Consider the following 23492-nt stretch of genomic DNA (forward strand, 5'->3'; position numbering starts at 1 on the left):
GGTTGACTTGTTTAACACCTAAGCATTTAAGTCATGGTAATATATGTGGAGTGCAAAATACAAGTATAGTCCATATATTTTCAGTGCGGTGCGTCTGCACACACATACTAGCTTGTGCTAATGTGCAGCAAGACTAGATTCATATTGTGTGTCTGAATCCACTCTCCACTAGGAGGCATCACAATTCCATTCGATCTAATTTAGTCCAGCCTCATCTTGAGCTCATCTGCTTCGGAGGCCATGATTGTAGTTTCATACAGAGAGGCTTATGCCAGTTCTCGGTTACAGATCTCTGCACATCAAATGATCCCTACGCGTGTGCTGGAGTAACAGACTGACACATTCTACATTTGCTGAGGCTTTTAAAAATACATTGGCATATTTAATATACGAGAAGGCCTATGAAATATAAAAGTACCAAGACCAATCCTTTTGCACCTTTCAGACTTTTAACTCACACTAGAAACTGTTGAAGACTTGTAAAAGGTCTTGCTTAATGATGGAAATTACAAACTACAATGAATATTTAAAGAGGATTATTTGACCTTGCCTATTTGTAATTAAGAAGCGACAGAAAAAAAAGATTATCTTCACTGCTTTTAATGGAGGAAATATGATTCTTTTTAAGGATAAGCTATCTGTGGGAATGCCTAGGAAGTTCTGTTACATCCCTTATTCATGTGTGTGTGTGTGTGTGTGTGTGTGTGTGTGTGTATCTGTCTGTCTCTCTGTGTGTGTGTGACAGTAAATGTCTATCTGTGGCAAGCCCTTGACAAGTGATGGAGACAGCTTCACGTCCACTGGCAAGGGCACCGTTTCATCCACTGGGAACTTGTGAGTTCTGAATCCCCAGGCGGCTAGTTTGCTTGTGACCCCCAGTGACCCAAGCACTCCTCTTCCACTGTTTTGTTAGTACTCAGGGCCTTTCCTGATGGTGGGTGTGCTAAATAGGTTTGACAAATGCAATGCCTGGGTGTTGGCTGGTTTGTGTGGTCAGGAGAGACAAAATCACACACACACACACAATTATAAATCATATATTTTTCCTTAGAAACATGCTAAACATGGGTTGCGAAAAAACCAAGAACAGTGCTATGAACGTCATTGACAACTCATCTCTTTTGTCTAATTTCAAACCCTATCAATGGATAAAACACCTCTCGAGACACACCATAACACATAATTTAAGGATTCCCCTTTAAAATATACTGAGGTTTGTCTTAGGCATGTACCTATCAGAGTGACTAATCAAGAGAAGGCAACCGTGGCAACCGAAGAAGAAAACCACTGAGCTTTACCTGAACTGAGAATAAAGTGCAACTATTGGACAAAGTTACACTAAACAAAGTGAACATCATGGACTTCAAACAAACCTTTTAAACCTTTCTATAAACTCAACCACAAATGTGCATCAATGTACAGTACACTGCCTAAAGACTTGTTTTTCTGTTTGGTGCAATGACCTTTCTTCATTCCTACTTCAAGAGGAGCAGCCCCTGAGGTATTAAAATACCAGAGATGCTTTTTAACCCCCCCCCCAACACCACAACCACAACTCCCCCTGAAGAGCTGGGCACTTAGGTCTGAAGATCAATTGCTCTTCTGCTGTTGGAGGAGCTTCAGGTCTCATGAGGTTTCACTATAAGCCTCCAGTTGGGACTTGCTATGGGGCTGGACAGCCTTGAGCTCCGCTTCTTTTAACCATGAGAAGCTTAAGAAGAACATCACCACAGAAAACAAGGAAGTATCTCTTCAAAATGCCTTCCCTACTACTAAACTGTACAATGATGTCTGCTTATGATTGTTTATGGAAAACATTGTAAATCATAATCTACCATTTATGGATCGTATGTGTCTGAAAATCACCAAGAGAAGCACAGTCCTTCAGACTACAGAAATAACTTCACGAGTAAATGTCTAGTGGTGTGATTATGTAACTCTCTGTTACTGTTGTGAAGTGCTGATATAAGTGAGGCAGGTCACGGAAAAGAGGGGGGTTGGCTATAACTCTATTCTATCCCAGGCGAATCAGCGCCTACTCACAGGCTTTTTCTCTACTATTTTTAACATACTTCAGTGTTACACAACTCCATCACTCTTATCTTGTAGATTTATAGCAGTTACAGAGTTCAAGTACAAGGGTGAATAGAAGACCTGTGCAATACAGTTATACAACTAGAGATACTATACCAAGCTCACTCCTTACATTGGTCATCTATTTGTGGAAAGAACAGCTTTGGTTTCCAGAGATATTAATATTACAACTTGAGATGAGACAAACACCCAAAGTCGCTTACAATCGGAACTAAAAGCATATACAGATGTATCCTCAGTGTTAGCAATACTTACACACCAAAATCATGACAAAAGTTGAGTTTAAAATGCACAATCAATGAGTATTATCAGTTAACCCATATATAAATAAAACATGGATTGGTGACACTCAATTATCAGACATATGACCTTTGGTATTCTAGCGGTCACTTTTCAAAGATATTGGAATATCTTTTAATCCACACCTTTAGCACTTCCCAGTAGTGTTTTCCTAACTTACATATTAGCTGATATCTGTATTAAACAACAAATACACCTACCCTAAACAGGTCATATAATCTTTGTTGCACAAACATGGTTTCTATCATTTTCAAAAGACAAATATCCAGTTACACTATATTTGGATGGTCCCCGATAGACCATCTTCAGATGCTCAGATTATAAACAAACTATCTGTTGAAACTCTGTTAACTACAATTTATGGTTTATTTATGGTGTGCATACCATATAAAATGCTAAATATTTGGTTGATTAACTTATAATGTGTGACAAAACTCACGTAAAATTATTTGAAATGTGTGTTATAACATTTTATCATAGATTGAATGTTTTCCTCCATAACATTATTTGTTGACAGTTGCTCACTAGTTTTCAAAACCAGACTCGCAAACTGCTTCTCCTCAGTGCCAGTCCTCTCGATTGATTTGATTGGTTACCATATTTTCCTGACTTTTAACTGCACCATATATAAAACCACATTACAGTATTTCATGTAATTTTATAAAACAAACCTGTGTATTGACCGCAGTTTATTCAACGTTATCCAACCATACTTGTGCGCACGCATGCATGCACGCACGCACAAACACACAAACACCTCATTCCCACTCACAGTGAAAACCATTCCTTGAGAGTTTATTTAGTGCTATGGTGGGAATGGACCCCATAAACAATAATCTTCTGACACACTTGCAGTGGGAATCGCAACTATTGAAATAAACATGTTAAGAAAGGGCAAAGGGGAGCCCTTGCTCCCATTATTTCTCTCAGGATTGTTTAATGTCTATGTGAAGCCATTTAACATCCTCTGCAAGTGGTTGTGATCACTTTGAACCCAAGACTGCCTTTGGCTTCAGGCTTTGCAGTAAATGGTGTTCCTTGGTTGCTATGGTTGACAGCTAGTGAAGGAAACTTTTAAATAACCTTCAGCAGTTTAAATGTCAGGATTCCACTTGCATGAAATGATAACTAGTTATCTAGCTGATGTTATAGTCTCCTCAATGTAACTGATACAAATATAATAGGAAAAGGTAGAAACCCTCAGGGTGCCTTTGCAGCTTTATATTAACACGTTTTCATATTCACTTCATATTAACACTTGACAATTAACCTCAGGGCTGCAAAAATGTTACTAAATCAATGCCGTTAATAGTCTGCAAATTATGGTAGTCGACCAGAAGGTTACAATGACATAATGCGTTCGCTAAATGTTATGTGTATGCTCAGTGCACAGGTCTGGACATTTTAGAATAGCTTTCTCGTTCTCGTGTGGAGAGATACAAAAAAAAAAGGTGTGTACTGTCGATGTGATCCTTTTGTGATCCATATCTGAATGTGTAGACAAGGCCGCTGACTGAGCCAAAAGCTCCTGGAGGATGGCAGCACTCTCAGGTTGGTATGATGGTGATGGCAGTGACTGGCTCAACACTGCAAAACTGCAATTGTGTTCTAAATCAGATTCCAACTAACAAAGTAACTTACTAAAACTAAACTAAAACTGACGAAGGGGTTTTAATCAGATTCCTGACACTGGCTTGTCAGCCCCTTCCTGGCCATGCCATGGGGAATGGGGATGGGAACCCCTTCATGACCCTACTCTGAGGACTACAAACAGTTGAAATATACAACCAAAACAGGGACAAGATTACAACCACTAATCAATATGGCCGATAAGGCAGTAAGCATTTTTTTTTTACACCATTTGTGATTTTAGTTAACTAAATATGCAGAATATGGTCTCTATTTGCGGTATAGGTAACCAATAGTCCATGTTTTCATATATCATGGAGAAACACAATTCAACAACAGGATTGCTTCCATGTTTCAGTCTACTTGGTGAGTCAGCCTTCTCTATAGCTTCTCCAGAAACACATTCACACCCAAGTATTATTATTATTAGAGTCTGCATGTCTTTCATGAAGGCATCAACACAACCCGGCAACTCTGTCTGAGCACTCCCTCTCATTCTGTCAAGACAAAGGGGCAGCATTTCATCAAATTGGGCAATGTTTCAGCATTGTGTGATCAGGCTGTTCATATGACACCGACCAGGCTGCAAGTCACTCGCTGCAGCAAAACAGGAAGGCATTTGCATGACTAACAAAGAGATAAAAACAGGCAATTGTGTAGAAACTGAGGAAGTGAGCTTGTCAAGTGCAATTGACTCGTAAGAGTAAAGAAGAAAATCCACAGTAATACATAATGCAACAAAGAAAATACATAAATATACTTTTACTGACAAAAAATAAATTGCTAGAACAGTTCATGTCCAGAAAATCATTTCATCCCTTGCACATTATAATTCACTAATTAATTGAAGTAGACAGAGAGCTTCAGAGGTCAACCCCAAATCATTTCTTCAGCATTCAGTCAGCATTCAACAGCATTCAGAGTAAAGTATGATGCTGTAGTATTCTCTGTTCAACAGCATTCAGAGTAAAGTATGATGCTGTAGTATTCTCTGTTCAACAACATTCAGAGTAAAGTATGATGCTGTAGTATTCTCTGTTCAACAACATTCAGAGTAAAGTATGATGCTGTAGTATACTCTGTTCCTGTAAGGCTAGTAGATATAAACGTGATGTAAATATGAACAATATCACATGCTTTGTCAGTCAGTGAAAGCATTGGAAAGTGTGGAGTGTGAACAGAAGGCATCAAGACATGTTATTCTCTGGATCTCCAGAATATTGTATGGTGTCATCATCTGTATGCGCACATTGCCTTCCCATCCCATGTCTGCAGTCACACAGCTGCTGATGGTCTTGGCTCAGCGAGTATGCTTCAGTCTGGTCTAATGGGTTGTTCAGGGATGGCATGATGAACACAAACTGAAGCCACAAACTATCTCAGAAAGGAGCAGCATTACTAAGAGCACTGCTAAGGGGGAGACTATCCTCTTGGGGCTATTACTCAGGAAGAACTAACCAAAATGGCTCACAATAAAAAGGCCTAGTACACCAAAGAATGCTACACAGTTAAAACATAAAATGATTTGGTCAGGCTAATGTAAACTGTTTTAGTACAGGCTCAAAAATGTGGATGAAAGAAATTGAAAAATTGTGAATTGTGTACAATGTGGTTAAGCTGGTGGCCATACAGTCACAGGAACAGTTAGAGCAGTAATCAAGTAGGGTCTGACCTACCCATCAATTTCTCAACCTTAATATGGCAGGTAGGAAAAAATGGCTGTTCCAACTGCATCTTAGATCATCGAGGAAGTGCATGTGTCTGCAGCCAGGGGGGATACACATGACTACTTGATATGAGAACAGGTGTGAGGACTTTTCTGACCAAGTTATTTTTTTTAACACAGTTTTTTTAAGACAGTTCAACAGTTTTTTAAGACAGTTCAACAGTTCCAAGATCCCAAGATGATTTCAAAATCATAGTGAATTCAGATGAAAATATTTTTTTGGAATTCCCATTTCTGGGCAACACTCTCAAGCATTGTGCACACACTCCTACCTTTACACAGCGGCATAACAAACACAAACAGTCTTTGAAATTTCTTGGGAAAAAAAAGGAGTAGTTTTAGCACCATGCTACACTCTTGCACCTTGCCAACTCGTCAAAATAGTGCCCTCACAGAAAGTAAGAGATGCCATTTTTTCTTCCTAAATGCCATCAGGCCCGGCCACAAATGAACTGGCAGGATGTGATAACTGGTTGTAACAGTCTGCAGACAGTTGCCGTTTGAAATGCTCAAGGATTCCAAAACACTATTATCTATAGCATCTTTCACGCTTACTTACACTTGTACTTAATTCACACAGGTTTTAACGGATACTGCTGAGTGAAGAATTACTGAGAGGTACCTTCTGACAGAAAATAGGCCAAAGCTGTGCCTCTATTTGAGCGGGACAGTGAGCAGATGGCAGCTCAGTTTGATGGAGCTCTAGTGAGACCTCTCACACAGAGAGGGAGATTGGCAGACATAGAGAGAAGCTGCTGCCATTGAACCCCCCATAATGACTGGTAGAAGACCCGGACAGATGGCTTGTGTGGCTAGGCATATGGGAGCAAAAAGCGCAGGCTGTACTGTTCTTCTTCATTGCTTGTAAATGTCATCTGTTCCATGACCCTGTCTCACTGCACATTTTGAGGAAATTCTTTCTTTGAATACAAATATTTACATATCTCTTTACATATTGTCTGTATTGACAAACAAAAGGAGAATCATCACTACATGTGTATGCACAAAAATGTGTGTAGGCTAAACACCAAAATTGTATTCTTGAACAGGTTGACTTGTATATTGGTTGTGGCTGTCCATTATGCAGCATTGGTCTTGGTAAAATGTTTACAAGTGACTCACATGGGATATAGCAGAAACAGTTGTTTGCAACAGATGGATGTCTACTAAGGCAAAGCAGTTCTGACAACATGGCTGCTTAAAATGATTTACTAATTTTACTAAACATCCGCGATTAGCAGATAGATGGAAAGAGAAAAATTGTTATTATACAAAAATATTGTATTTATCAGCTTAAATTACTGGTGTGGGCTTTCTATACCATCATTGGGCCTTCAAATCGTCATCAGCTCAAAAACATGTGTATTGTCAATTCCTGCTTTCTAGGCAGCTAACAACATGGACATCATCCTTTTATGTACCTCATGTCTCACACAAGAAGAACATTTTTCAATAAGACCTTTCTTGGCAAGGAACCCAAAAGACTGCAAAATGAATTGGTCTAGAGTTATTACAGCTAGAAAAGTAGGTAAGTAAACAAAAATCCCAGGCCAACATGATAGCTCCAAGAAAGTCAAATAACCTCCAAGAAATGATGAAGTGTTTTGATATCCAATTGAGCACCATTGGATCCATATGAATAAAGTTCATGGAATTGGGGTGCTGGTGTAGGAGTCCACAATCTTAACAGCTATCCATAAAACTTTTGCAGGGTGGCAAAAGAAACATTGTCATTGAAGATCCACACTAAAAATGGGTAAAGGTTTTTAAAATCATATGAGACCAAAATAGTACTTTTTGGCCAATCCTCAAAGTACAATATATGGTATTAATCTAACACTGCCAGTTCTTCAAGAAACCTCATCCCAATCATGACGTATGTCAGTGGCAACATCATGCTGTGGTGATAATTCTCAACTGCAGGAACTGGGGAAACCTTTTAGAATTGAAGAGAGGATGAATGGACATAAACTCTACACCACAATATCACAAGAAAACCTGTGGCAATCTGTTGTAAAACTAAGGCTTGGGAGAGGGATTACCTACCAGTAGGACAATTGCCCAAAGCACAAGGCCAAAACAACACTGGAGTAGCTCAAAAACAGTAAAGTGAACATTCTAGAATGGCTCAGTCACAGCCCTGATCAAAATCCTGCTGAGACTCTGTGGCACTACAGAAGAATGTGGGTAAAACACAGCAGAACAATGTGCCAAGCTGGTACTGTCTCACTTCAGAAGACCTGAAGCAGTTACTGCAGGAAAAGGGTTCTGTACCAAGTATTAATGTATAGAGGTTTCATTTGTATGCAAGCAGAATATTTTAGAAGTATTATTTATTTGAAGCAACTTATTTAGCCTTTAGAAATATACTGGTACTAATTATACTAATACTAAAGTGTTTACAATGAATATACTGATTGGGAAAATATATGTTGTTATGTATCTTTTGTAAAACAGAAAATGGTGCTGACTTTTAGGGGGGGTTGAATACTTTTGCAAGCCAATGTATCTTTCAATCGTATAAATGTATGCTACATGTAGCATTTAGCTTCCACCATCCTACCTTAACTTTTTGGTTACTTCTGCAATGGAAAAGAAGTAGGGGTGTAAAAACCTAAGTTCTGTTTGGAATGTCCACTCATTCACTCACTGATTATGCCCTAAAAAAACTATTGGAGTTGACCATGTCTGGAATCTGACTTTTTAATAACGGCAGATTTCAAACACAATCTGCTACATACCAAACTATTTGGTAAACAGAGTAACAGCAATGCGGCAACACTAAACTGAACCAACTAAACCCTTTGTGGTAGTTTCTATTCTAAATTCTAATGATACACTGCCCCCAGTATGCTTGGAGTGTGGAGTATGAAATAATTTCGCTCTCTAGTCAGACCTGCATAGAGCTCCTTTAATAAAATAACATATCAGTGCTTTGCTAAATGAATTCAATACGGAGATAACAGTGTTTTTAGCAGGCCTCCCATATTCAATTCTGTTTTACATGTGCTGGAAATCTCTGGAAATCAACTGTACCCAGATAGCAAGCATATATTGGTCCACCTGTGAATTTTTATCAGCACTTCGGGGGCTGTTCTAAGACCACCATCCACCACCAGTTTTACTGGACGTAGATAATAAGAAAATGACATAAAATGTTAGTAATTCCTGGAATTTCTAAATCATATCCTTGGCTTAGTCTATTTAAAACATCAGCCGCTGAACCGAAGTTCATGGCACTAGAAGGTTCTCAAGGTGAAAAATGACTTGGTCCACTGGCCTTTTGCTATCTGGGATATCTCCAAAGTTACGCATATTTCATAATTTTGCATCCTCTAAAACAAAACCATTCAATAATATGTTTGACAAGTGCCTAAGACATAGGACAATAAAACATTTATGCCACAGAAAATTGACAATTTACAGCACATGAATCCCATGTCTTTATGTTCTATGTAGATGGACAATTCACACACTTTCCACCAGACAGCAGTTCTAGTCAGCAGAGAACCTTGAGAATGCACTGCTACTATTCTGCTTCTCTTTGCTCCGGGGGTGGGTGGCAGGCAGAGTCTCCATATTTAAAGAGCACAAAAGCATGAAATACAACACCATTCACACAAGGTCTTTTCACCATTTTATGCCACATTTCCAGGTGAGAGGGAAGCACAGAAGGCAATCACTATATTAACTCGAATACAAAGGACAGTGTTTTAACATTCATTGCAGTCAGGTTAATTTCATACTCAATACAAGCTAGGCGAAGGCTCATGAGATAAAATGCACTATTTTGAAATCTCAAATTATTATCAAAATGCTTAAATCTCATTTTAATTTCCCTCTAGAATGACTGAAAATGAGGTAACAACTGAAGACAAGGAGAAATGGCATATATAGCTTCAATCGCACCTATGTGTACTCTACTTTGTTGCTTGCAACACCCGTAACTACTTACTTAAAGCAAAATTGTGCAATGTAGGTTTTTTTGTTGGTACTAGTTTTTTTAAACATCCTCAAAAGTGTGCTGATGGCATATGGCCATGTGAAGGAGAGATGCATACACCGGTCATTCCCACTAGCCATCCAGGCGCTTCACTGTGTCATTTTGTGCTCCAGATTAGAAAACCAGCGTAAATGTAAAAACAGCTTTTACAACAGGTCCTCATAAAATGTATGCAAAAATGAATCATTAATGAAGTTAGCTAGCTTTTGTCAGTGCCTGTGCTGTCGGTGTTTGCAAAGCAAGTTTGTTGGTTGTTAGCTCACTAGTTTTAGACAAAAACTCATGAGAAGCTCACAATTTTTTTTTCTTGATGTTGGAACCATTGCCACATGTAACCATTGCCACAACACGTTTAACTATTTAAGTTAGGCAAATAACTGCTAGAAGTACCAAATGATGGTCACATGTTCTGCCCTGGCTGCTTGTGTTGTTGGCTGCAGAGCAGCTCCTTCTATACAGAGATGTGGAATTGAGTGCACTTAATGAGCTTAAGGAGGATAGTGTGGCCATTTGCCTGGAGATAGGCCTCGGACAGGTGATGACTTCACATATTTATAAGGGGTCCAGTGGAGAACAGAGGATAAAGTACATGTCCACATTCACACATATGATGCATGTGGACAAACTCAGTTTGTTGCATATTGCAACATTCTTAATGAGCACTTCAAGAATCCAGAAGATCCCGTCTTAGAGATACAGATTAATATGGCTATGAAAAGATAATTAAGTTAAGGTAAATTATAAATTCTGGTTACACAGTACAACTTCCCCCTAGATTGTCAAGAATTATGAAGGAGCTTCTAAATCCAGGATTAGGGCTTTCATGGTAATGGGATGGAGCAAATCCCTGCATTGCATAAGTGACTCCTGACACACAAACACACTACATGATGGCCACATGTCTCAAACTCCTCTGACATCTTGGCATCCAGTCATGGAGAAAATCTGAATCAGACTGACATGCATCAGTCAGATGGCATGGCCAAGCAGATGTTAAATCCACCGTACAGACTGGGAACAACAACTGGGAAAAAAAATGCAGTCTTGCACCAGCGATCTAAGATATCTGGGCTGAGATGCCCTTGCACTGAATCGCCATTTTCTTGTTCTCTTCACACCCTGATCACACAACGACAAATATAACCAATCACCCAGAGTACTGTCTGGTGACACTTAACATTGTTAGGCATCAGATTCCCCAAATAGATGCTGACAGTCTTGTCAGACGCTCTTTTAATAGAACACTCTGACACCTCCAGAATCTCTTTGCTAGATTCTGAGAAGTGAAATGACTGATTCTGAGTGTGTCACGTTAAAATGTCTCAACCACAGACATCAGACTGCAATGTTGCAATCAGAAGAGTATGTAATACCATCAAGACTGTGTGAGGGGGGAAATAACTTAAGATTATTAAAAGCCACAGCTGATTTTCCTTCTAACAATCACCACTTTTTCATCTAATTGATCTCACTGGGACATTGGGCAAGGCTTCCTCTATTCCATCTGACCTCATTAAGGATGTCACAGGACTGGTGTTTGTTGTATTCTGAAAGTGTTATTATTGGTGACAGCATGTGGACTGTTCCTGGGATCATGTGCCTTCTAAAATTCTAAAACTCATGTTATCTAGCAAGACATCACAGGGACCTGCTAAAGCAAATCATGGAGGCACCCAAGCAGATTCAAAACAGACATCTACTCTAGGGATGGGAATCGAGAACCGGTTCTTGTTGAGAAGTGGTTCCGAGTGGATTGATTCCTTGGAATAGTGAGCCAAAGTCCTTAACGATTACGCTATCGATTCCAGATTGCCGTTGCGCATGCGCGATGACGTCACACGCACATAGCCTTGTTTTGTTTAGACCGCAGCCTACATGGCGTCTAGGCAGAGATGTTCAAGAGTGTGGTTATATTTCACGCGAAAAGATGACCACAGGGCCACCTGCAATGATGGCAAAACGTCTATTTCGTCAAAGGGGGGAAATACTACCAATATGCAGAAACATTTGTCCACACAACATGCAATAACTTTGCAGAAATGTCACGTTTTCGATGCGCTAGGGAATGACGATGAGGTCTATTGTGTAAGTGCCATTTGTTTCATTGTGTAAACCAGCCTTCACTATATGAATAATCTCCATTTCCACTTTAGAGTTTGTTGACCTATTCTTAGGTTTGTTTTTGGTTATTCAAAATATGTAAATGTATACATACATACTGTATTAGCTGTGCATCATCTATTCAGAGAATATTATATAAAAAATTAATTGAAAAATAATGTTAATAAACATGTTTCTACTTTTCCTTGCCCAATGAGAATCGATAAGGAATCGGATCGATAAGCAGAATCGAAAATGGAATCGGAATCGCTAAAACCTAATCTATTCACAGACACACAGATACACACACACATAAACAAGCCTTTTTACAAACATCTCCTCACAGACACACACATAAACACGCCTTTTTATATGTTGGGATCCATACGAACACAATCAGATCACACACACACACACACACAAACATGCACATCACAATCGCACACTATAAAAATGCACCATACATGGTGTGGTAAAGAGCACATATCCACAGCTGACTCTGGTTAGACGCAACACTCACATACATGACGATGCTAAACAAGGACCCAACCTCTGTGTGCATGAAGCCTGCAAATGACAAAGACAAAAAGAGTGCACACTCCCATGCAGTCTCTAACTTTCCTCTTCCTGTTCCTCACCCGTTCATTTGAATAACACTGAATCAATTCTTGAAGCCACTGCTGTATGCTGAAGACATAACAGGCTGATGTCATGTAGATATCAAATACAATATAAACCAAAGGCAGTCAATATTTAGATTTCATTGTCAAAAAAAAGTATAAAAACTGAAAGAATTGATGTCCTGATAATGAATCTTGCCTAATCTCATTGATTCCTTAGTGATTTCAGATCTATAGATGATGCATTCAGTGTGCTAATAAATGTGTCAGTGTCACAAATTGGCATCCTCACCGTCACAATAACATTCTGTTAACTAAACCAAACCTGCATTGGTTTAGAGTGCTTCATCAACCCTACTTAAACACATTAGCCAGTTCAAATATCCATCAGAGTACTGCAGGTGCTCGAGGAGAGGTCAGGGCTTCCCCCGGCTGATTGATCTTTGCACCCTTTTCAGAGGGCAGTAGGTGCTGATGACACAAGGGGAGGGTGCCATGATGTCTCGTTTGGACATGCATATCTTAGCTTTGTGTCCTGGGCTCTGATAAACACATCTCTACCGGAGATCCTTCATCTTTTCATCTCCCCTTTGAAGGCTCTTGGCAATGGATGAGGGTGGGGGGGCGATCCTAATTAGGTTTATAGATAAACTGTGACTGAGAGGGACACATCCCACAGGGCTGCTAGGTCTACATGGCCGCTGCTACCTGTTGGCTGGAGTACAGAGGTCCACTGAGGTTTTCTGTCAAACTCCTCCCACCGCATTACTGTCAGCCATGCATGCAGGACACTGCTTACAGTCAATGAGATCGCATAGGAGAAGACTGATACAGAGCGAGAGAGATCGCATAGGAGAAGACTGATACAGAGCGAGAGAGATCGCATAGGAGAAGACTGATACAGAGCGAGAGAGATCGCATAGGAGAAGACTGATACAGAGCGAGAGAGATCACATAGGAGAAGACTGATACAGAGCGAGAGAGATCGCATAGGAGAAGACTGATACAGAGCGAGAGAGATCACATAGGAGAAGACTGATACAGAGCGAGAGAGATCGCATAGGAGAAGACTGATACAGAGCGAGAGAGATCGCATAGGAGAAGACTGATAGAGAGCGAGAGAGATCACATAGGAGAAGACTGATTCAGAGCAAGAGAGATCGCATAGGAGAACACTGATACAGAGCAAGAGAGATCCAAGGAAGGACTGATACAGAGCAAGAGAGATCGCATAGGAGAAGACTGATTCAGAGCAAGAGAGAGCAACACTGTGCTGACAGAAAAATTAAAACTCCAAGATTCTAATTTATTACACCAGCAACAACATGTTGATCAACTACTAATTCTAAAGTTCAAACTGTTAACTTTTTAACATAAGCACCCACCAAGTCAGATCAACAGAGCACAATTCTTCTTCAGTCTAATTAGAAGCATGGTGTCAGGTATTTTCTTAGGCATTCAGAGATGACCACAGAGAACCGATTACACAGAAGTCCAGACACAGTTGCAGAACACACACACATGCACCCACTCACAGTGTCTGAATAAACTCTGAATAACAGCGCTGGTCTGACTGTGACTCATAGCCGAGTTGATAACCATCCTAGCAGCATGGGTCATATTCTAATAGATGTAGTTAGGAAACTAAAATGCTCTTCTAATGTAATTGTAATACAGAACAGATGAGCCAGAGGCATGGCACACCCACTCTGACATACATATACACACCCATATGTGCAGTTACAGCTGCTGAAAGAGCCTTCATTCACACACAGTGGAATCTACTGATTGTCTACATGTACCATAGCTCTATCCCCAGCAGTCTGGCAATGCCTATCCACAGATCTTAGTCAAGAACTGATGACCAACACAAAGCCTTGTTTACTATATTATAGTTTGCTCAGCCTAATGGCACAAACACCCTAGAACATAGAGATGACTGAATGTGGTCCACCGTATCAAACAGTATACATAACCTCAGCTCAACCAGCAGCAGACTGCTCTACCTGGAGCAGTTGACACTGTGAACCAATGAGAAGCCAGGAGCCTTCCACTCACCTCCTGCCAAACAAACGTAGTCCAGTGAAGGCCTTTGTAGTGTGGCGGCGTCCAGTGGCTGCTCTTTCACCCTCAGGCAGCAAAATGGACGGAAGATCAGAATTTGAGGAGGAGGCAGAGGTCACGGGGTCATCCACCTCTTGCTGCCCCCCCTGGCTTGAGGGCTCCCCAAACGCATCCCACCTTGCCCCTGTGTCACACTGCTGCTCCATGGCAATGTCAGAAACCCAGATCCAGTAAGGAAGGGGCAAACAAAAAGGCCGCTCTTTAGGTCATAAAGGTAACATGAACGAGGTCAAAGGAAAGGTCAGTGTCAGCGGCAGTAAACAAACAAAGAAACAAAAAAGGGCAACTTTAAACCCCCACCCAAAGCACCAGCAGATCAGAGGAGAAGAAATTATTCTAAGGCTTGGCAAGTGGGACCCTCTCCCACCCTCTGTCTCTCAAGAAAAAAAAAGAGAGAGACGAGGACAAAAAAGAAACCAAAAAAGAAAGGCAAATGAGTGATCACTCCTTCAGGTCCTGGTTGGCTTCCACGTGCGACAGACTTCCCATTTTGCCATGGGGAGAGGTAATCCTATAAGCTATGCCCTCGCATTCCTCTTTCTCTGCCCTCTCCCCTTTTTCAGTCTTTTGTCTTTATCTCTCTTTCCCCTGTCCGTCTCTCCCCGCTTTAACAAGTTCCACACAAACACACTCCAGAGGAAGTTCAGAATTGCCCCACCAATCTCTCGGCTCACTTGCCTGAGTCCTGTGCTGCCTTCAAGTTGTTCTCTATCCAGGGCTGAGGGACAGAGGCAACCAGCTGGTTGTTGCTTTCTGCTAAGTCCCCCTCTTCTCTCCCCCCCACCCTCTCCTTCTCTCCCCCACCTCCTGTTCCCTCTTGTTGCCCCTCTCCGACATGCACGTCCGTGTAAGCCTCAGCGTTGCGTCTCTCAGCTGTGACTGCAAGTCTTTCTGTCAAGTACACTTACGTTCACACACACACAGGCATGCACGCTCGACTTCTGGCTCCCTCGCTCCCTCCCACACATACATTTATGCACACACATACACACACACACGCGCACGCTCACCCACATGCATGCGCATTCATGAACACTCTCTAACGCTCTCTAGCAAGATCTGCCGGCTCCCTGTACTGAACACTGAAAGTCCAGGAAGTGTCAAACTCAGAAGAGAGGCAGTCAAAGGACCCCAAACATAGGTGCCTGTTCAACTGCCTAATTGTTTTCTCTCTCTCTAAAAGTCTACCTTTTATGCTCCATACAGGCTCTCCTTCAACATGAGTTGTTTTCTACTGTTAGCAAAAAGCTGTTTTATTCCTTACTCTTCATGTATTGCTAACATGTTCTACAGGGTATATTTTGCTCTATCAAGAGCACTCCCTCACAGACAAACAACCACTGAAACGTTTGCTCTCTCCCCTTCTCTCTCTTTACCCCCTCCCTCACTCCTCCTCAAAACAGATTAGCCGGAGGTGGAAAGAAGCAGATGCATTGCCCTCCACTGGCAGATCATTAGAAATACATGAGACACAAAGAGGCCAGCCAGGGTGGGAAGGAACCACACATACACATAGACTTACACATACACATAAACATACACATACACATAGACTTACACATACACATACACATACACATACACATACACATACACATACACATACACATACACATACACATACACATACACATACACATACACATACACATACACATACACATAAACATACACATACACATACACATACACATACACATACACATACACATACACATACACATAAACATAAACATAAACATACACATACACATACACATAAACATACACATACACATAGACTTACACATACACATAAACATACACATACACACTTACACATACACATAGACTTACATGGGCATGCAGAAACATATGTTGTGAAACCTCTTACATGTCAAGATGTAGCCAAGTGGCTGATATCAGATGGTCCTTTAAAGGCAATCCTCTAATCTTTTCTTTGCTGTAACATCATAGTGCATACACAGAGAATTAGCCAAGCTCAATCTGGCCCAGAGAGAAGGGGATTGATGTCACATTGGAAGGGACTCATTTGGAGGGCTTACTGCACATCTAACTGCTCATCGTTTATTACACAGGCCACAGTCCACAGTCCAAAGACGAACAAAAGGTACAAGTGATGCAGTCGAAATCACGTCTTAGATTTCATACTGGTCATATATGCAAAACTGGCGTCACATGAATTGAAAAGTGTGTGTGTGTGTGTGTCAATAAGACATGTGTGCCTAGAGCTTTTTATGGATTACTCTGAAAGTATGTGGGAGTCCAAGTCTCTCCAGCTTTAGTGCCTATAACTACAACACAGACTATGTATAGAGTAACTACAACACAGACTATGTATCGAATAACTACAACACAGACTATGTAAAGAGTAACTACAACACAGACTATGTATCGAATAACTACAAAACAGACTATGTATGGAGCTCTACCTTTGCACCAGTCATCAGATGAGTTTGTAGATTGTTTGTTTATGTTACGAAATACAAAAGTATGTTCTATATCTGCGATGTAAGGGATATCAGACGCTAAGGTAGCCTGACGATGTCATATTTATAATTCTAGTCAGAATATGAGTCTGATACCGCTCCAATGGGCTGTGATTATGAGGCGTGTTTAACCGAACCAGGAAAAAAAATGCCTCTTCGCTCAATTGGATATATCTAGAACCAATCAGAGAAACGTAGTATGACCATAACGTAGACCATGGGGCCAGCTGATACATTAAACTTTTACCGGATCCCGTAGGAAGGACGGCAAAAACATCTTTTCGGTCGACAAATGCCTTGATCGCGTTTCTCTGTTCCTCTTTCAAAATCAATGTGCTGTCAATGTCTTCTAAAACAGACTCGAATCTCCACATTTCAGCTCTCCAACGGCAGCCATGTTTGTTGAAAACGAATTCACCCCAAAAGCTCGTTGGTGACGTGGTTGATTACGTTACGGTTGATCATCTGTCCATCATCGTATAAAGCCCGCCCTGACAATTTGATTGGTCTATCTATCTCCTCACAGATTTTTGTGAGGAGATAGTTTCTCCCCAACGGAGCGACACCAGACCGAACTTCCCGACCTAAAATGTTGTGGGCGGGGCTAAGTTCGTCTGGCATCCAGGCTAACGCTAAGGTGTCCCGTTACACGAAAAAATGGCGAAGAAATTTAGAAATTTAAAACAAGAAAATAAGGATACCTTTAGAACTAGTGTCTACACTGCATTTTGTTTCTGGAGGCAATGCACACTTTTTTCCCTTACATAATGCCAGAAATCAAAGTAAAAACAATTCAGCGTCCGTCCCTACCACATAATGTGACTGGCTACGCTTTACAATAATGGCAAGAGCATTTTGTTCACATCCCCGTGTGGGTGCATGACTAAAATGTATTGCGTGATTACATCTGGGCCACAATTTGTGCCTGGGGTTGTCATAAGTTCACTCTCTTTCAGTAACATATTCTACAGAAACAAAATGTAGTGTAAACACTAGTTCTAAAGGCATCCTTATGTCCTTGTTTTAAATGTCTCATGCACACACACTGGAGCATGTGATGCAGGGGGGTGGGTACCTTGTGTGTTGCTGAGAGACAACTAGGTAGTAAAACAGTCATTACCAAGACACCAAATGACATCAGCCGCTAATGGAGCTAATTCCAGGGCCACATCCTCCCACCAGCTTGGAAAATACAAACAGCCGATTGGAGGAGGGAGGGAGTGGCATAGCTGTGACCACAGCAAAATGGATTAGGACAAAGAAAAATGGACCTTCATCTGAATGGGGGTCTGCGGTTTCTAAAAGCCTAGTGTCTTATGAAGATCTCTTGGTGCAGGCTTCACAAATGAAATACTACATTTCTCATGGCTTCAAATTGTTTCCAAGTGAACTAACTGATATGCCAGTAAATACGAACAGATTAAACAAACAAACTGTGGTTGAGGGCAGATGAGATGACACTCAGGACTCTGTTTAGACAGTGGATAAAGATACAAAGGCTCTACATCCTTAAAAGGCCATACCTATATAACTATATCAATAAGGAAATATGCACCTCACAGAGACATCAAGTGCATCAACGCAACCTCCAAATATACAAATGCACAAACACACAAGACTGAAGAGTTCATATCTTGGTTGAACAGAAACAACCCAACGGAAAGTCATTGTAACTTGAAGTCAGCAAGTAACAGGTTCCCACGCAACACCTCAAGTTGTATTCGCGTGAAGAACAATTTTTTCCTAAGCAGAAGTTACGAAACGGCAATAAAACCATTAAAAAGAGGTATTTTGGAGGAATGTCTTATCGCTTGGCAAGTAACCGTATAATAAATGCTCCACTACGCGTCGGGGTCCTGTTCATCCCGTTGGGATTTATTTTCCTATACTGACTGGCGGACTATACATTATCCCTTACATATGGTGTCATATTCTGTATGGATTACAAATAAAAGTGCTTGCAAATGAATGTCGGAATAGGCCTCGCATGGGAGTACTCTAGCATATCACCCAATCTAACATGTGGGGAGCCCTCTCGCACCTGCAGTCAGAGAGGAGCAGAAGCAACAGTGTAGCCCCACTGCTTTAACCTGATCCAACTCACTTGTGTCTTCCTACACAGGAAGGATATAACGTCATAAGCAAGAGAGTTGTACACAATTACGGTTTGACCACAAACCATGAGTGGCTTCCTGCTATTCTTCTGCCAGTTTCCTGCTGAAATCTTTCTCTTTCATTTATGTTACAAGGGGGATTGTGAATGTATGAGACTGTGTGTGTATGTGTGTTTGGAAATAATCTGTATCTTCAGTAAGTGTATAGCAAGTGTGTGTATATGTGTATCTCTCTATCTCTATGTATGTGGGTGTGTGTGTGTGAAAATAAACTGTATCTTGAGTAAGTGTATAGCAAGTCTCTCTCTGTCTGTCTCTCCAAATTGAAATAGCAAACCATTGCTTTAATACAGCATACTGTTTCATGTAAAACAAACCAGACACAGATCAGCAATATCTTCCAACCCTATCAGCACACATGCACTTTAGACTGCTTGAATCCCTCAGAAGTGTTTCAGATAACCAATCAACATTCAGGTGGAGCAGGATTGAATCTAGAGCCATCATTAACATGATGCAAGATGAACGTATATTATGGAGCTTTGGAGCTAGGCTTGGGTGGCTATGATGTGTGATGTATGTGTGGCTGATAAAGCCTGTAAGGACTCATATTTGGCAAGTTGAATGCCCACACACAACAGAAGCAGTACCACAGTGCATCTACCCATCTGAAAAAGACATAAGAGAAGGAGAAGGAAAAGAAAAGGGTAGGTGTGCAGAACATTAAGGTTGGCAGAAGGAATGAAGTATCAAATAGGTAAGAAAACGAGAATTACATTTTGTGTCTATATATAGTCAGACAAACATCAGTACAATTAAATAAAACATGCTTTAATTTTGCCTGCTCAGGATAATACTGTATTTCCATATCTGTAAAAGTATTTCGATTTCTCTTGAAACCTACTAAGATGACCCTAACATTTTTGTTCAGTGTACTTAGTCCTCCACCTAGTGGCTATTTTATTTAATTGCATTATTTTCCATTTGCACTGGAGTGACAGTTTTTTGCACGCAAGTCTTTGAAAATGGTTTTGAAAACAAGTTTTGGCCCCTTGCAAAACTCGCCTTTTGACTGATTAAAACTTGGTTCAGTAGACCGTGTATTGACCTGCAGACACTCGATGAAACCCATCATGAACACGTTTAAAATTAATTTCTATTGAGACTATTGAGAAGTTTAAATCAACTCAAATGTCAAGTGAACCAGACAGATCCATCTGTCTGTCTCACAAAAGCTAAACATTCTTTAGATACCCACAGACAGGTAGGGTGCAATACCGAACTCAGTCGCCCTACATGTCACTGCTTATTACATTTAATTATTTCAACATTTTTGAAGTGCGATTACTCCAAACTGATAGTCACACACAAAAGAGGACAGTAAATGTCAGCACTAATCTATTGGAAATGATCTTCTATTTTCTAGTTCCTGGCTTTAATGGTGATTCTTTATGGATTTAAACAAGAAGCATGCCTGATGATGAAATGCTTACTCTGATTGTATGGGAAAGACCGACACTGTGGAAATGCAACATTTGAAAATAAGACTCTCAAAAGAAGGAGGCTGTGTGTATATCCGTCAGAGGTGATGAGAGAACTGTTACAGCAAAGCTTCAGATGGCACTGAGGAACACAACTGTTCCACTATCTAGAGGAAGTTTGAAAGGCAATTTCAGCATGAATTCCCTTTGAAAATACGGCAAACTAGAGCAGGCGATATTGTAGTTCCCTGTCTATCACAAACCGTTACAGAGATGGCTCTCTTCAGCATAGAGTAAGACACCAATCCAGATGTAAAATGTGGAAAGAGTGTAAAAAGTGAAAACTGAAAGAGGAAGAAAGTGAAAAATGCAGCGTGAAAACAGATTGAAAGTAGGTCGTCACCAATCTAGGACATGCATTACCTACTGATTTCTCACCAGTGCTGAATTCTGCTACTGATGGAGATTGCAGAGGTTACTTTACCTTTGAAGAGTAGTTGCAGGAGGGGTTGGGGGTACATCCCACTTCCCCCGGTGATTCCACATCAGTGCTCCGCCGCTATACTGAGCCTAGCCTCGGGGCTGTTTGGAATGTAGTCATCCGTGCTGGATGCTCTACTCAACGTGGCCTTTACCACATCTCCACTGTCTGGCACTCTTACGCTCGAACTTTATGTGACCTCTGTCTGATAGCGACAGAAATATACAATCTCCCCTCTGTCTTGTCTAACGTTGTTCTTAAATCCTCCTTCTGTCTTTTCCTCTCCCCCTGTTCTGAGGACAGGAGCTGCCCTGAGTCGTTGTCAAACAGTGATGACTGGGTTCTCTCTCAGGGCGATCTCATTTCTGTCTCAGAACAAACCCCCACCCCCCCTACTCACTTCCTGTTTTATGACTTCCTCATGGCTTATGACACGAGACTGTAAAGAAAATGAGAGTGAAGGGGGAAAGAGAGAGAGAGAAAGAGCTAAACACTGAGAAAAAAAGAGAGACAGCAGGTACAGAGAGAAAGAGAGCAAGAATAAGATACAGGAGAGTGACAGATTTACTTTACATGATCTTAAACGAGTTGTTGCAAAAAAGCATGAGTTGGCCAAACTGGCCCCAGGCCCACTTCTGTAGCTATTTATAGACTGCTGGAGGAGATTCCCTCTCCCCTTTCTCTTTGCCAATGTTTGTCTTTTCCTGGCAGTGCTGAAATACTGACTGAGGATCAGGATCTATAATCACTACACCACAGAGCTTGAGCTGAAATACTGACTGAGGATCAGGATCTATGATCACTACACCACGGAGATTGAGCTGAAATACTGACTGAGGATCAGGATCTATGATCACTACACCACGGAGATTGAGCTGAAATACTGACTGAGGATCAGGATCTATGATCACTACAGCACAGAGCTTGAGCTGACATACTGACTGAGGATCAGGATCTATGATCACTACACCACGGAGCTTGAGAGAGCCCCTTGGCCTACAGGTCAACTGTAAACAGATGACTGCTCTGAGAGAAACTGAGGCCTCTAAACAGCTATGGAAGTACTTAAAGCAATGCAGCGTTTTCCTCCTCCCTTGAATAGACTTTTTCCTTGGGAGCTTTGTATCTGTATCCACTACTACTTGCATTTCTACTGCATTTCCGAAAGAAACTAAAAACTAAAAATCAACCGCAGCACTGAATGACTCACATCTTTTAGACTTGGAAATAGGTTTGGTATGACCTATGGTAACTATTAAAACATGTAGAAATAGAAACATAATCAAACACGATAAAGGAACCCAGGAAATAGTGCAAAAAATTTGACGACAGCTAGTTGTGACCTTTTTACTCATATCCGTATTGAGATAACACAATCTATATTCTGCGTAGAGAGCTAATGTAAGACAGCCAACATACATTTTCATGCTGAAAAGCACTGTCTGCACATCTATACCAAAATCCTTCACCTTCAGCTACAGCTGGACCTCACTGTCTCATCACATGGTTAAACACTCAGAGCATACCAAGCAGCATCCATTTTTTTATCTCCATTTTTATCGCAACTGTGTCTTTTCTTACATATGTTCAGTCTCAAGGTCTATTTCTGTTTCGTTCCTCTTTAACCAGTGCATGATTCTCAGGTCAGTGTGACTGTGTGTGGGTGACAGGGGAAAAACATAAAGCAAACCCCTGCCCGTGGTGAAGACATCACACAAAGAACTATATACAGTGTCCTGCAGTGTATAAATAAGACCTTGGGTACAAAGTGCTCTACATGTTCTCAGAAGCACTGGGTGGAAAAAGGAACCAGACTGACGCATGACACTCTTTATTGGTAAACTGTGCTTGTTTGAGCGTAAATGTCATGACTCTAAATTAAATAGAATCTGAAGCTAAATAAATTTCCTGTCTGGACAATGACAAAAGAAAATGTATATTGCAATGGAAGATATGCAACAAATGTAAAAGAGGGGTAAAAACCACTACGTACAAAATGTGTATAGAAATACACATTAGGTTCATGTGGTTATTTCTGCCAGGCTGCAGTAAATATTAAAATCTCTTAGCTTTCAAAGAGACACCATGTAATCATCCTTAATACTCCATTAATTCCATTTTGTGTACTTGGATATGACTATGCAAAGTTACCACTAGAGGGTGTAGTGGTGCACTTTCCAAAATGACAGTAGCTCCAGTAACATATATAGCAATCCAGATCACACACGTCTACTTCTATGTAACTCTCAGTCAGAAAGCAAAGTGCTTCAATCCTCCCACACTGTGCTTTAGCTGAATGCCGCCCACACTGCTCGGCCCAGCAGCTCCCAC

General features: G+C 40.9%; 1 protein-coding gene across 5 annotated transcripts in view; it reads right to left on the reverse strand.

The window, feature by feature from the left end:
* dgkza (diacylglycerol kinase, zeta a) overlaps window positions 1–23492 on the reverse strand; it is a 123662-nt gene that overhangs the window by 78025 nt on the left and 22145 nt on the right. Inside the window, exon 1 of one of the 5 annotated variants that reach the window (XM_031569554.2) lies at window positions 21165–21698. The exons of 2 other annotated variants lie outside the window; for them this stretch is intronic. In XM_031569554.2, coding sequence (XP_031425414.1) covers window positions 21165–21226 — 62 coding nt within the window. In that variant the 5' untranslated portion in view covers window positions 21227–21698. Of the gene's footprint in view, window positions 1–14530; window positions 16138–21164; window positions 21699–23492 lie in introns of those variants that run through there. 2 more of the 5 variants (XM_031569552.2, XM_031569556.2) reach the window with 2 other exon arrangements.

This window comes from Clupea harengus, chromosome 6 (assembly GCF_900700415.2).
Source record: "Clupea harengus chromosome 6, Ch_v2.0.2, whole genome shotgun sequence".
Lineage (NCBI taxonomy): Eukaryota > Metazoa > Chordata > Actinopteri > Clupeiformes > Clupeidae > Clupea > Clupea harengus.